This window comes from Heloderma suspectum, chromosome 5, assembly GCF_057233095.1.
Source record: "Heloderma suspectum isolate Gila_16-S chromosome 5, 16-S_ref, whole genome shotgun sequence".
NCBI lineage: Eukaryota > Metazoa > Chordata > Lepidosauria > Squamata > Helodermatidae > Heloderma > Heloderma suspectum.
In genome coordinates this window covers 132,438,588-132,451,095 of record NC_139462.1, presented here as the reverse complement: position 1 = coordinate 132,451,095, position 12,508 = coordinate 132,438,588, and the positions used below count along the sequence as shown (strand labels likewise).

At 43.8% G+C, this 12,508-nt stretch overlaps 1 protein-coding gene across 6 annotated transcripts in view; it reads right to left on the bottom strand.

Annotated features, from left to right (window-relative positions):
* The window catches only part of CENPC (centromere protein C), a 53,612-nt gene that overhangs the window by 6,424 nt on the left and 34,680 nt on the right, over positions 1–12,508 (bottom strand). For 5 of the 6 annotated variants that reach the window (XM_084857523.1, XM_084857524.1, XM_084857528.1 and 2 more), the window contains 3 exons: positions 11,056–11,148; positions 8,692–8,784; positions 7,998–8,152 (listed from right to left, as the gene is read on the bottom strand). In XM_084857523.1, coding sequence (XP_084713649.1) covers positions 7,998–8,152; positions 8,692–8,784; positions 11,056–11,148 — 341 coding nt within the window. Of the gene's footprint in view, positions 1–7,997; positions 8,153–8,691; positions 8,785–11,055; positions 11,149–12,508 lie in introns of those variants that run through there. The other variant, XM_084857527.1, reaches the window with a different exon arrangement.

The following is a 12,508-nucleotide window of genomic DNA, read 5'->3' as shown; positions in this document are numbered from 1 at the left end:
TGCAGTTGGTAGTGCTCAAAAGTGGAAAGCTGAGCCCAAATAGCAGTACTGAAGAGCTGAGGAAGCAGGATACACTGCCCTGGCGCAACTACATTCAGTTCCTTGCTATGCAAACACAAATTTACTTGCAGTAGAGAAATCAAAGCAAGCCAAAAGTCAAGCACAGTTTACCAGACAGACATGGATTTTCCAGAGAAAAGTCAGAGTCGTAGCCAAGGTCAAATGGGATATCAGTCAGGTATAATCAGAGTTCCAAAGGCAGTGTCAGGCAGAAGTCCAACGGTCGATAACACAGAGGACCAAACATGAGTCAAGGTCAGCGTACAAGATACAGGAGCTGCAGCAACTATGCTTTTTCGAGCAGCTCTCCGGTTACAAGTGAGAGTTGACACAGCTAGAGCTACCAGAGCCCCACCCAGTGCTCAGCTGCAGCACATTAAGAGACTTGTCAGATGTCCTCTTCATGAGGACTCGTAAGTAGTCCTCTTCAGTAAAGGAGCACTCCTTTGCCTGGCTGCCATCCTATTGTGGAACTTAATGTGCTGGCATTCTAAGGGGCTAAGTGGTGGCCCAGCATCCCCCCTTGCCTTTCCAGGATGCAGATTCAACAGCATCACCCCTGAGAGTCCCTAGCTGTCTCAACTAGTGTCAGGTTCTTCTAGAGGGCCAACTGGCTCTGAAGGTTCTGGCTCCTCCTCTGAAGATGATTCCAGTGGCGGCATCACACCTGGGACCATGACATACCCCTGAGGAAAGCAGCAGATGAAGCTGTAGCTCTGGTCAAGTAGATGTGGACATGCTCAGGAACTGAGAGGCGAGCGAGTTGGTAGGCGAGTATAGTAAAGACGACTAACTAGGCAAAGTGCTGTGTGGATACGGGACGTCCCCCTCTTGGCCCAGAATGGCATGCACACAAACAAATGAGGGGAGGTTTGGAATTGGGCTGTGAATTCTAAGTAGAACGAGAGAACATCAAGGGAGTGAGGTTTTACCTCCAATGGAGAGGTAGGTCAGGGAAGAAATGTTGGTAACGCTATATCCTGAGACAAATGAAACTGCGACATCATCTTTGGAAAGAAAGAAAAATCCGGTCGCAGGATGACCTTATCCCTGTGGAAAGTCAAATAAGGTTGGTCAAATAAGTCAAATAAGGCTGCCGAAATAATGGCAGTAAGGAAAGCCACTTTCATAGTGAGAAGGCAAAGGTTGGCCATGGCTATAGGCTCAAAAATGCAGAAGGCATAGCCATCCTTGATCTTGTTCATGACTCGAGTGATTAGCAGAAAGGGGAGAAAGGGATCGTTCAGTGTCTTTCCAATCAAGGAGAAAGGCATTGCCTAGGGAGTTGGGGCCAAGCCGGCCCTGCTGCAGAATTTCCTGCACTTTGCTGTCATGGTGAAGCAGTCCACATCCTGAACAAGGTCAACGTGACAACTAATGACAGTTCCTACTGCTTTGGAATTGGCTGAGGGAGTCTGCAATTGTGTTCATGGTGCTGGTGAACTGAATAGCGACAGGGATGATCTGATGGGCTATGCACCAGTCCCAGAAGTTCAATGTGAAAAGTAGGAGGATGATGGACTTTGTATCTTGTTTACTGATGTAAATAACTACAGTAGTGTTGCCTATAGCAAGCTGAAATGTATACCTGGTAAGGGTCAACTCGAAACCCCAAAAAGCATTTGCTACTGTTCCTTGCTCTTGGTGGGACCAATAAGCCCGAACTTTGAGTGGGCCCCCCAGCTGGAGAAAGAGGTGTCTATGGTGAGAGTTACAGACGGGCAGGGGTATTGGAAATTCAGCCCCACCAAGCAGTTTCATGGGATGATCCACGAGATCAGAAACTTCTGGAATCGGAAAAGAAGGTCCAAGAGGCATGTCAAGAAATCCTGTCCTGGGTTGGACTCTGAGGAACTGGGCTTGCATGGGCCAGGTGTATGATGCACTGGATGGTGTCTGCTCGGGACTGAGGACAGGACTTAGAATCACAGAATAGTAGGGTTGGAAGGGGCCTATAAGACCACTGAGTCCAACCCCCTGCTCGATGCAGGAATCCAAGTCAAAGCATCCCTGACAGATGGCTGTCCAGCCTCATCTTGACTGCCTCCAGTGTGGGAGAGCCCACCACTTCCCTAGGTCACTGGTTCCATTGTCGTATTGCTCTAACAGTCAGGATGTTTTTCCTGATGTTCAGCCGGAATCTGGCTTCCTGTAACTTGAGCCCATTATTCCATGTCCTGCACTCTGGGATGATCGAGAAGAGATCCTGGCCTTCCTCTCTGTGACAAACGTTCAAGTACTTGAAGAACTCTATCATATCTCCCCTCAGTCGTCTCTTCTCCAGGCTAAACATGCCCAGTTCTTTCAGTCTCTCCTCATATGGGTTTGTTTCCATTCCCCTGATCATCTTTGTTGCCCTCCTCTGAACCCTCTCCGGTTTGTCTGCATCTTTCTTAAAGTGTGGTGCCCGGAACTGGACACAGTACTCCAGATGAGGCCTAACCAGTGTTGAGTAGAGAGGAACAAGTACTTCACATGATTTGTAAGCTATACTTCTATCAATGCAACTTGATATCGCATGCCAAAACATCACTGTATCTGCCTTGTTGGTGGTAAGCAGGTCTGAGCCTGTGTGGAGTCCAGAGGAGCCCCTAATGAACTGAGTCTGAGAGAAGATGAGACAAGATTTGTCCTGGTTGACCTAGAGGCCCAGTGAGCTCAAAAGGTCTAAGGCAGCCTTGACATTGGCCCATAGAAGGCTGAATGAGGGAGCAATGAAGAGGCAGTCTATATATGGAAAGATTAATATTCCCTGTAATCAGAGGTGAGCTGCCAATATGAGCATGCATTTCTTGAAGACTCTTGGCACAGTGGTGAGGCTGAAAGGGCAGGCCTTCAATTGGAACTACCTCTTGCTGAGGGCAAAGTGAAGAACAAAAAAAATGAGATGCAGGATGGATGGTAATATGAAAATAGGTGTTGTAGAGATCTATCGTGGCAAACCAGTCTCTGTGGCAAAGAAGAGGAAGTACAGCAGTGTAGGCATCTGGAATTTTCTGGGTCTGATATAGTGACTGATGCTCCATAGGTCGAGTATGGGGCATAGTTTGGGGGGTATGGTGAAATATCGGGGGGTGCAGAAGCTTTTCAGAAGCATAGTTTGGGGGGTGCAGAAGCTTTTCCCCTCAGCTTTTAGTGAGGGGAGATTCTTGTGATTGCTCCCTTGTCCAAGAACATAGCTACTTCTTCCACGAGTGTCAGAATGGGACAGGTGGTGCAAAAGATACCCATGGGAGGAGTCTGTTCAAACTTCAGAGGGCTGCCTTTCAAGGTAACAGCCCTCTGAAGGCAGCATACAAAACATCACAATAAAACTCATGTAATAAAAACTAACACGGTAAGAAAAACAGTAAAAACAGCAACTGCAGCAAACATCTTAAAAAACAACGAACATCAGCATAAAAACAAAACCTAACACATACAGCTGCAGCTAGAACCCAGTCTGAAAAAACATAATCAGGGGAATGCCAGAGTAAAGTAGTAGGTTTTCAGGGCCTTCCCTAAAGCCTGCAATGATGGGGCCTGGAAGACTCTCGGTGGCAACTTATTCCACACCACTAACCAGTGCAGTACAGGTGTTATGAGATCAGATTGCCTTGCCCCCACCAACACTTGGGTGGTTGCATTCTGCACCAGTTGACGTTTCCCAACCATCTTCAAGGGCAGTCCCACATCCAGTGAATTACAGTAGTCCAGCCTGGACATCACTAGTGCATGGATAATTGAGGCAAGGTCCAACTTCTCCAGATAGGTTGGCATGCCAGCTGTGGCCCTAAGTTGGTAAAACACACTCATGGACACCACAGCCACCTGGGCTTCCTAAGTTAACGCCGAGCCCAAGAGGACTCCCAGACTACACACTTGGTCTTTGGGGACATTGCAATCCCATCTAAGACCAGCTGTTGTTAAGATTTTATTAGTTTTCCAAAACATCTAAGACCAGGTGTAAACCTCCATCCAGAGTGGTCGGTTTCTCAACACACAGCACCTCTATCCTATCAGGATTAAGTTTCAGCTTGTTTACCCTCATCCACCCCAAAACAGCCTCCATTGTGTCTGTTTTTGGGAGTTGCGATATTGAAGACGGCTCCCAAGATGGTCATTGGGATTTTGGGAGAAATTAGGAGGCAGAGGTGGTCTCATAGTAAGCACTAAGCTTGTCAAGTCAGTGACTGGAGCCTTCCTAACTTGGACATCAATGTAGGGTTGGGTAGCCTCTATGCTAGGTGGCCTCAACACCGTGTGGCTTGGAGACCAGACACCAGGAGGGACCTCTGACTTGTCACTAAATTGAAGAGAGCAAGAGCAGTGGTGTCATGATCTCGCTTTCCGATACCAATCCAACACACTGAACCTCATCTGATAAGTGGCAACCTGGAGGCAGTTGCAGTTTCTCTAGGATAGGAGTAGGTAACTTTAGACAAGGTGGCAGGACTCAAGATGGTTGTGAGGCTGTTGAGCGAGGTGGTGAAGCTGCAGGTTCACACTGGACTCAGTCCTACAAGCTTTCCTGTTCCTTGTTTTTTTGACCCTGGCCTAGACAAAGGGCACTTAGTATGGGCCTTTGTCGGCTGGATCCTATTGGGCTTGACCACAGTACCAAGGTTTCAGGATCAGGTTAGGGTGCCGATGTCTACAGTGCGCCCTGAGACAAGGGTGGTGCCATGCGTAGGGCTGGACAATACAAGAGCAAGGATGGTTGCACTGTAGCCCCTTCCATTGATTGGGGGGCTGAGCAGTCAAGGGGATCGTAAGTGCTGGTATAGTGCAGAAAGATGATGAGGTCTGCAGCATTTAGGACCTGTTCCCACAACAGGGTGCGGAGACCAGCCATTCTGTTTCATCAACAGGGAAAAGGGGGAAAAAAAACAAAATGAGGAAGGAAGGGTAATGATCATGGAAAAGGACGGTAACTGCCCAGCGGTTCCTGGATGGGAACAACTGAAGTCAAGAAAAAACATGAACACAAAGGAAGTTCCAAATGCTGCTATCACTGCACCAGACAGAAAGGAACCAAGCGGGAGCCACACCTGGAGCATCACAAAGGAGGGTGGGCAGGGCTCCTGCCTAAACGCTCTGTTCAGCTCTAGAAGGTTCTGAAAGGCTGCTCTGCGCAGGCACAGAACTCATGTGTGTAATTCACACAGACCACCAAGAAGTACAAGGCATAAGTAGTATAACTTTCAGAAATAAGCGTAAGCTCAGTGGCACCAACTGGCTTATTCACTGGCAGTATAGTGAAAGAAAATATTTTTGAATTTTAAAACTTGTCTACAGAAAACATCCACAAGCCCACACAACTGTTTAAAAGGTCACTCTTCCGCTGTACTTAAAAAGCCCAGGTGGCATTTGTCAAATCTAAGAATATTAAAGGTTTACCTATCACAAAACAAACAAAAGTAATGGGCAGCAGCAACTATGTTGACTGGTATCGCACACAATTGAACTGAATGCTGGAATCTTGTATCAAAGTGCCTCCTGTAGTTCCCTCCAGAAACCGTTGAAATGAGGAGTGAGCCAGTGAAGTTCCATGCTATACTCTGCTCCTATATATTGGATGTAGTTCTGTTTGCCACTCAATCAAGCAGAACCAAGTAGTGATTACTCCTCAAAAGCAACAGAAACAGGCTATCAGAGTATTAAAGATACTAGGATATATGAGAATTTGATGTATTCAAAAATAAGTAGTGAAACATCTTATATTTCTCACAAAAAGCAGAGGTAGCCATGTTGATCATAAGTAAAATTCCAAGATCCATATTAGCGTAATACCTTTATTAAGCTAATCTCTATTTTTAAAAATATAAAATCCAGCTTTTCTCAGAAGGGTTTTCCATCTTGGGCGAAGCACACAAGATCCTTTTACTGGTGACCACAGAGAAAAATTACGAAGTCTTATATTTCTCTGATCTCTCTTTACGTACTCATTCTGCGTTCCTAGATACAATTCCTTGTAAGCCCATCATACCCCCATGTTCTCAAAAATCTGGCAGACAGGGTTGTAGTACATTGTTTTGGACATGTTAATTTATCTCACTTAAACAGCCAGCCATCAAAGTTTAGACAAACAAAATTGTACCTGCCCAATCACCACCCTAAGCAGGTTAGACTTTGGTAATGGCAGAGGTTGAGCTGTCACCAAAGACAGCAGGGCCCCTGTCCATTCCTCCTCTCTCCCTGGTAACATCTAGAAATGCAAAATGTGATGTTATTACACTCTATGTACTCCTGCCCCTGCAAGCGGAAGCAAATTAACAACCATTCCTGGGTTGTTCGCTGTGACATCCCAACCTGGCGCTCTGGGTTTCTGAGAATTAAACAAACCAGAGTTTTGACCCAACAGCAAACCATAGGTTCAAACTCTGGGTTGTTTAATCTGCAACAACCAAAAGTGCTAGGTTCAGATGTCACAACTACCAACCCAGGAACAGGGCATTCCTGGGTTGTTTAGCAAAGCAGATGCAAAACAAAAGAGGAGAGCAGGCAGAAAGCAGCACCCGTGTGTTGTCATTACTGGGCCAGTGTGTTAAAGGTGTGCCTGTTTTCAGTGTGCCTGTTTTCAGTGTGTGCCTGTTTTCAGTGGCAGTCTGAGACTGCTGTAACATGGAGTTCTGGCTTCGGTTCCTTTACTGTAAAGGCTAAACTTGATGTAAGATTTTTGTCTGGAGGAAACAGCACTCTCCAGAACCAATTCCTGTATGCTTAAGACTTCTGCAGTGGCAGAAGAATGCCATGCACTGCATCAGCCCTGTGAGCAAAAGGCTCTGGTGAGATTAACAGTCTTTAAAAGCACTAAATATTATTCACACAATGGTGATTTCCTGTAATTTGGTACTATGAAAACCTGATTTTGTTTCCTGGGTGCTACTAAAGATTGGAGGTGGTGGGAGGGGAGGGACACACAGTATGCTGAGCGAATTTCCCATGACAGACCTCTCTACCCACACTTCTCTGCACAAAATTAATACACCAGAGAGGCAATCCAGTCCGAGAACAGCTTTACAGGCTGCCACTCCATTATGATAGAAGGTATATTTTCTTTTAAAAAAAACAACAATGTGCGATTGCTTCAAAGATAAATATATAGGTAATTAATTTTTAATATAGTACTGTATGCTTATAAGGATGAAAAGCTACAGAATAAATATGCCATGCATTGCAAATATTAGTGAAGGATTTGCTCATGAACTTTGAGTTCTTGTCTTCAATTAGATTAACATGTACTGACATTTTTGACATGTAAATGAAGGGCAGGGGGCAAGGGACAGAATTATTTTTGCCACAGCCTGAGATGGCTCCAAATACCTTAAGAATGGCATAAAAAATGCCCCATCACAGAAGTGCAGTAAAGGAAGAATAGCTACGTTTTCCTTCTAATGAAACATTTAACAGAACAGAAGCCTTCTCAGCCTCTTGAATTAGTAATCTTAGAACTAACACTAAGTTTTAGGTTTTTCAAATTAAACATCCTTTACATCTTTTATTGCTTTTTACAATCATGTGCAAGGCAACAGACTTTTTTTCAAAAATGTCATTTCAGATTTCAACAGTACAACGTTAAATGTGAATGCCTTTTAATTTCCTGTGATAAGCCATTATCTGTTTATAACTGATGTATGGCTGTCTTAGAATTTCGCAGCCTGTGATTAGTCAAAAGTTAAAGAAAAAGATTCCATAGATCAGGAGGGGGCATTCTTCAGGCTTGGAGCATCTTTTTTGTTTTACTAGAAACCCAACATCCACCAACCGAAGCCAGATGCCAACTGGTGGCATGAGACAGAGCCAATTACTTGCTGACCCAGTTGACACATTACTCTTGGCCCCAAGATAAAGGACATCAAAATCCTAATTTGATACTGAATATAAACATAAATGGAAAGAGCTTGGCTTGGAAACAAAAATCATGCAAAAATGCATGCAATAGCTGGTATACTTACCAGTGTATCTGTGTGAGAATACTGATATCCCTTTTCTTTTAATGGTTTTAATATCATTTTGCCAGCAGAAAAGGAGGGTGTAGTCAGATATTTATATATGGATACTGCTTCATTATCAATGAAAAACAAATGTGAACTACCGCTGCTCACGCATTCTGTTACAAAAGCAGAAAATGAATACTTAATATTCATAGTACATGGCTAAGTCAGATAATATATACTGTACTTTTAGTCATATGCAAGAACCTGCTTATTTTATCACAAGGTAATCACAAAAGATTCCGCAGTATACTGAAAGGTTGTGTCATAGGCAATGTCAAAACTAGAGAACTATTGTATTTAAAGATAATAATAGTATCCTATAAGTGAAATATAAACATCAGAAGTATGGTAAAACCTGGCCCCATATAGGGCAGAGCTGGGGAACCAGTGGCCCTCCAGATCTTGTTGGATTCCAACTCCCATCAGCTCCAGCCAGCATGACCAATGGACAGAGATAGTGGGAATTATAGTCCAACAAAATCTTGAGGGCCTCAAGTCTCCACTCTTGATACAGGAGGAGAAGGATCCACATGATCTCCATGTGATTAGAAATAATAATAATTAGAAATAATACAACAGTGCTTCCTGAATGATCAGGGTAAGTTTTCCTATACTTGGGATAGAAATCTTTAAACCGTGTCACATCTCTCACCTAGAAGAACTTCTTGATTAGATGCTCTATCAAACACAACAACTGGCTGAGAAGGATCTTTTAAGGACACCATTGAGTTATCTGGTATGTTCTCTGCAAAACATAAGAACAAACAGAGAATTGGACTCCAGGCCATACAGTAGTTATTGCTCCCTGGAACAAAAAGCAAGAGGCAAACCTGTGAAGACAGACAAGTATTTAATTATGTCAGAGTGGATTCTTCATCCATGTTGAGAGTCCAGCTTACTTCTCAATTTGCACAAAAGACAGAAATTCTATCAAGTCAAATGCTAGGTCAGCCATCAGGAAAAATTAATGGCTTAATATAGTTGCAAAACTGCTTTGGAATGAGAGGTCGCTTGGTGATAGCATGGGCAGTAGCCAACTGCCACCATGCACAGCAGGTTTTTGCTGCAAAATGAAGAACCACTCATCCCTCCCCACAAGCTCAATACCAATTCAAGGAAGGTATTGAATGTAGCAAAGCTGCTTCCACACTAGTCCTACTGCTATGAAGATGTCATCACCCATAGTCTCTGGAATGGTGGATTCAGTCAGCCCAACAACAACTTCAGGATTCAGATTAACATAGATGTGAGCTTTTGGAATATGAAGTCAACAGGACTGAGACCATGCAAGCTATCATTGGACTTTGCAAGTATGACAGTCTCCTGAAATCCTCTGCTAATTGCAGATTGCCTAAGCCACATTTCTCATCTTTTCCTCTGAAATAATGCATTCTTACCCAGGGCAGCATCCTGCGGCTTTTCCAGATGGGGGAGCACTTGCAGTGGGTAAGTTCTGTTCAAGATGAATCTATAATTCAGGATATCCCTCAAGCCCAAATGGACTAGTCATTGTGGAATCTTGAGGTGCTAGCTTTTTACATGCAGGGAGCATTTTAAAAATGTGGTCTCCCACCTGAAGTGGCACAGTCCAAGGGGGAGACTATCATTTGGTTTTGGTGAAACTGTAGATCAGCACACTGGAAGCAATTTATGTTTCTACAGGAATAGCCACCCCTCTTCAAAACTGTGGAACTTTTTGGTGTGACTAGCTGCATTAATTCTCAGATACTCTGAGTGAGGTTACTATGGTTATCTCTCCATGCTGTTGGTGTGATAGAGGAATGTATAGTGATTATCCACTTTAATCTTTTGTTTTTATGACTTCCTTTTGACGTATAAAACAAATCTTACATTGGTAGACATGTTTATATCAAGTAAAAACATATGTAATCAGATGAGGGATGGCATATTGGCGTTGCTACATGCACACATATTGCTCTTTGCTTAAAGAGAAGATACACATCTCCTCAGTCTACCCAATCCGAGTTTCCAGGGATTAATACCTATCCTGCACCTTTTGAGGCTGGCCTTCAGAATATCTCTGTATCTAAGGATGAGTCAATACCTAAAATGAGTTCAGTTGAATACAGAACACCAATTTAAGTAAACAGGAGGCCTCCATGCAGACCACATGTTGCACTCAATAGAACTGGGCACCAATAAGCGGGGTTTTGATGTTAGAAACTCAACACATTTCTGGCATCTTGTCTTAGGAACTCTGCCCTGCCATTTTATATTTCAAATTGACAGCGGTCCACACATTTTGACAGGTCTTGGAATCCAGCCAAAATATGCCTCCCAATAGCAAAGGGAGGCATTGTTTTTGACATTTGTTTAAGCTTCAGAGGTGTTCAGAAGTTCAGTGTGACTTCAGGAGAGATCCATTACCCCTCTTCAGAGTGGGGACGCATTCCTGACGTTGTACTGAGCTTAGCAGGCACTTGGAAGCAGTGAGGCTGTCACTTCTTCTGAAGCCCAGCAAAAGGTTAGAGATGAGCCCCCAGTAATCTCTCACTTTGGCCTGGGGTAGATACCAGAGTAAGAAATATTCTTGCCATTGGAAAGCACACTTATGGATTCCTGAAAATGGATCTTGGGCAGTGATGGGTTGTGAATCAATTGCAATCTTGCACTGATCCAGATAAGTTCATAATATGGGTAAGCCCTTGCCTGGCAGCCCAACGCAGCTCAAAGGCTGCAGTCAGATTGCTTTGACTAACATCAGACAAGAGGTTTAACAGCTCGATTTTTCTGCAAAAGGGAAAATTATATTTCAATTAAACATCTGAATTCGTCTATGTTGTGCAATATATTTATCCTGTGGGCTTTTTCTTTAGGGAAAGGAAGAACAATTGCAATGTCAGGGCCTATATCTTTCCCATTTGAGCATACAGAGTTCTACACAATTAGTTATAGACATTAAAAGGAGCCTTTGGCCCTCGCAACTCAATGAAGTGTATTTTTGGTTTCTGCAAGTGGTTCTAAACACACACACAATATGTAAAGATTGCCATACCCAACTCCAGAACAGGTTTTATTGTCTTCATAGGTTTAGGTTTTCTGGGTTCTCTCTGTTCAGGTGATATTATCCCACCAACTACAAAGCCTCCTAAAAGAAGAGAGAATTGAAAGCATAATTTCTGTGTAATAACAATTTTATTTTGACCTTGATCGGGTCTGTGACCGCATAATACAGTTGAACTGATTATTTTTGTGTGTATCAAGGCAAGATGGAGCAACTGGGGTAAGTGGCCGCTACAGCAGATTAGTTTTTATCACGTCTATACATCGATGAAAATGATCACCCTTTTGGAGGACTTAAAACAGGGGTGGGCAACTCTGGACAGTCTGGGAGCCAGTTCCCCCAAGCAGGCTACACTCCCGCTGCTGCCATGCTGCCAAAAACCAGGGGGGAGTTAAAAAAAAAAAAAAGTCATGGGTTGCCATTACAGGGGTTTAGCATGGACAAATCTAGCTTGCTTTCAAGCTGAAACCATGCCTTCTAAAAAACTATTCCCCCCATGTGTTGCCCACCCTCGTCTTAAAGGAAATACCATATGCCCCACAGTGCCTCTACCCAGCATTGTGTTTATTTCAGAATTCCATGATAACACCTCTCAAATGCAGAAACCGATACTGGGAAGAAGGGACAGCTTGTGAGGAGGTTTTCTGGAAGGAAAAAGCCTTCTACCACTCAGAGGCAAACAAGGGAGAGGAGGTCCCCGTGTCCTTACTGGAGGGTGTTGCAATGAGGTGGCAGAGGCACGAGGACTGCTAGCTAAACACCATGAAGGCATGTGGCTGCTGAGTGACTAGCAGCACCCGGCAGAGGCCAGGCCATCTGTAATCTGGATCACTTTTGATGCTATCAGCCCCCATGCCTCACCCTACAACATTATCCAGCAAGGGCATCTGATCCTCCACCTCTCAACTGCCTCTCAACAATGGAAGACTTTTTATCTCTAGCCATTGCTGACCAGTGAATTCTGGATCCTGAAAAATCAAAACTTTCATTAATCTTTAAAAAAAGAAAACCAAAAGCTAGTCTTTAAGTTTGAAATGTTGCCTTATGGAGTCACAGAAGGCACATGAGGTGGGCAAGGCTTCAGAACCCCTCCACAAGCAGAACAAGGATTAAACAAAATATAAATGACTGCCCTTAATTTATACAGATCACAGAGTTTAGCTTTTCCTAGCAGAGATCCTGGGATATAATGTTTTGAAAATGCAGAGTACACGCAGGTCTTTCTATCACACAATAATTTGAGGAAGGAACAGTCAGCTTTGGCCTAACAGAAGAGCCGGGTTATGAATCAAATACAGCAACAATAATTCCCTTTCCCATCTATCTTAGAAATACATTTGAAACCAACAAATTGAGTCAGGGGAAAAAATCCATGGGAAACCTAAACAATCTATATGGCCAAGTGAACCAGCATCAGGAACTGGAACAAGCCCTGGCAACAGTA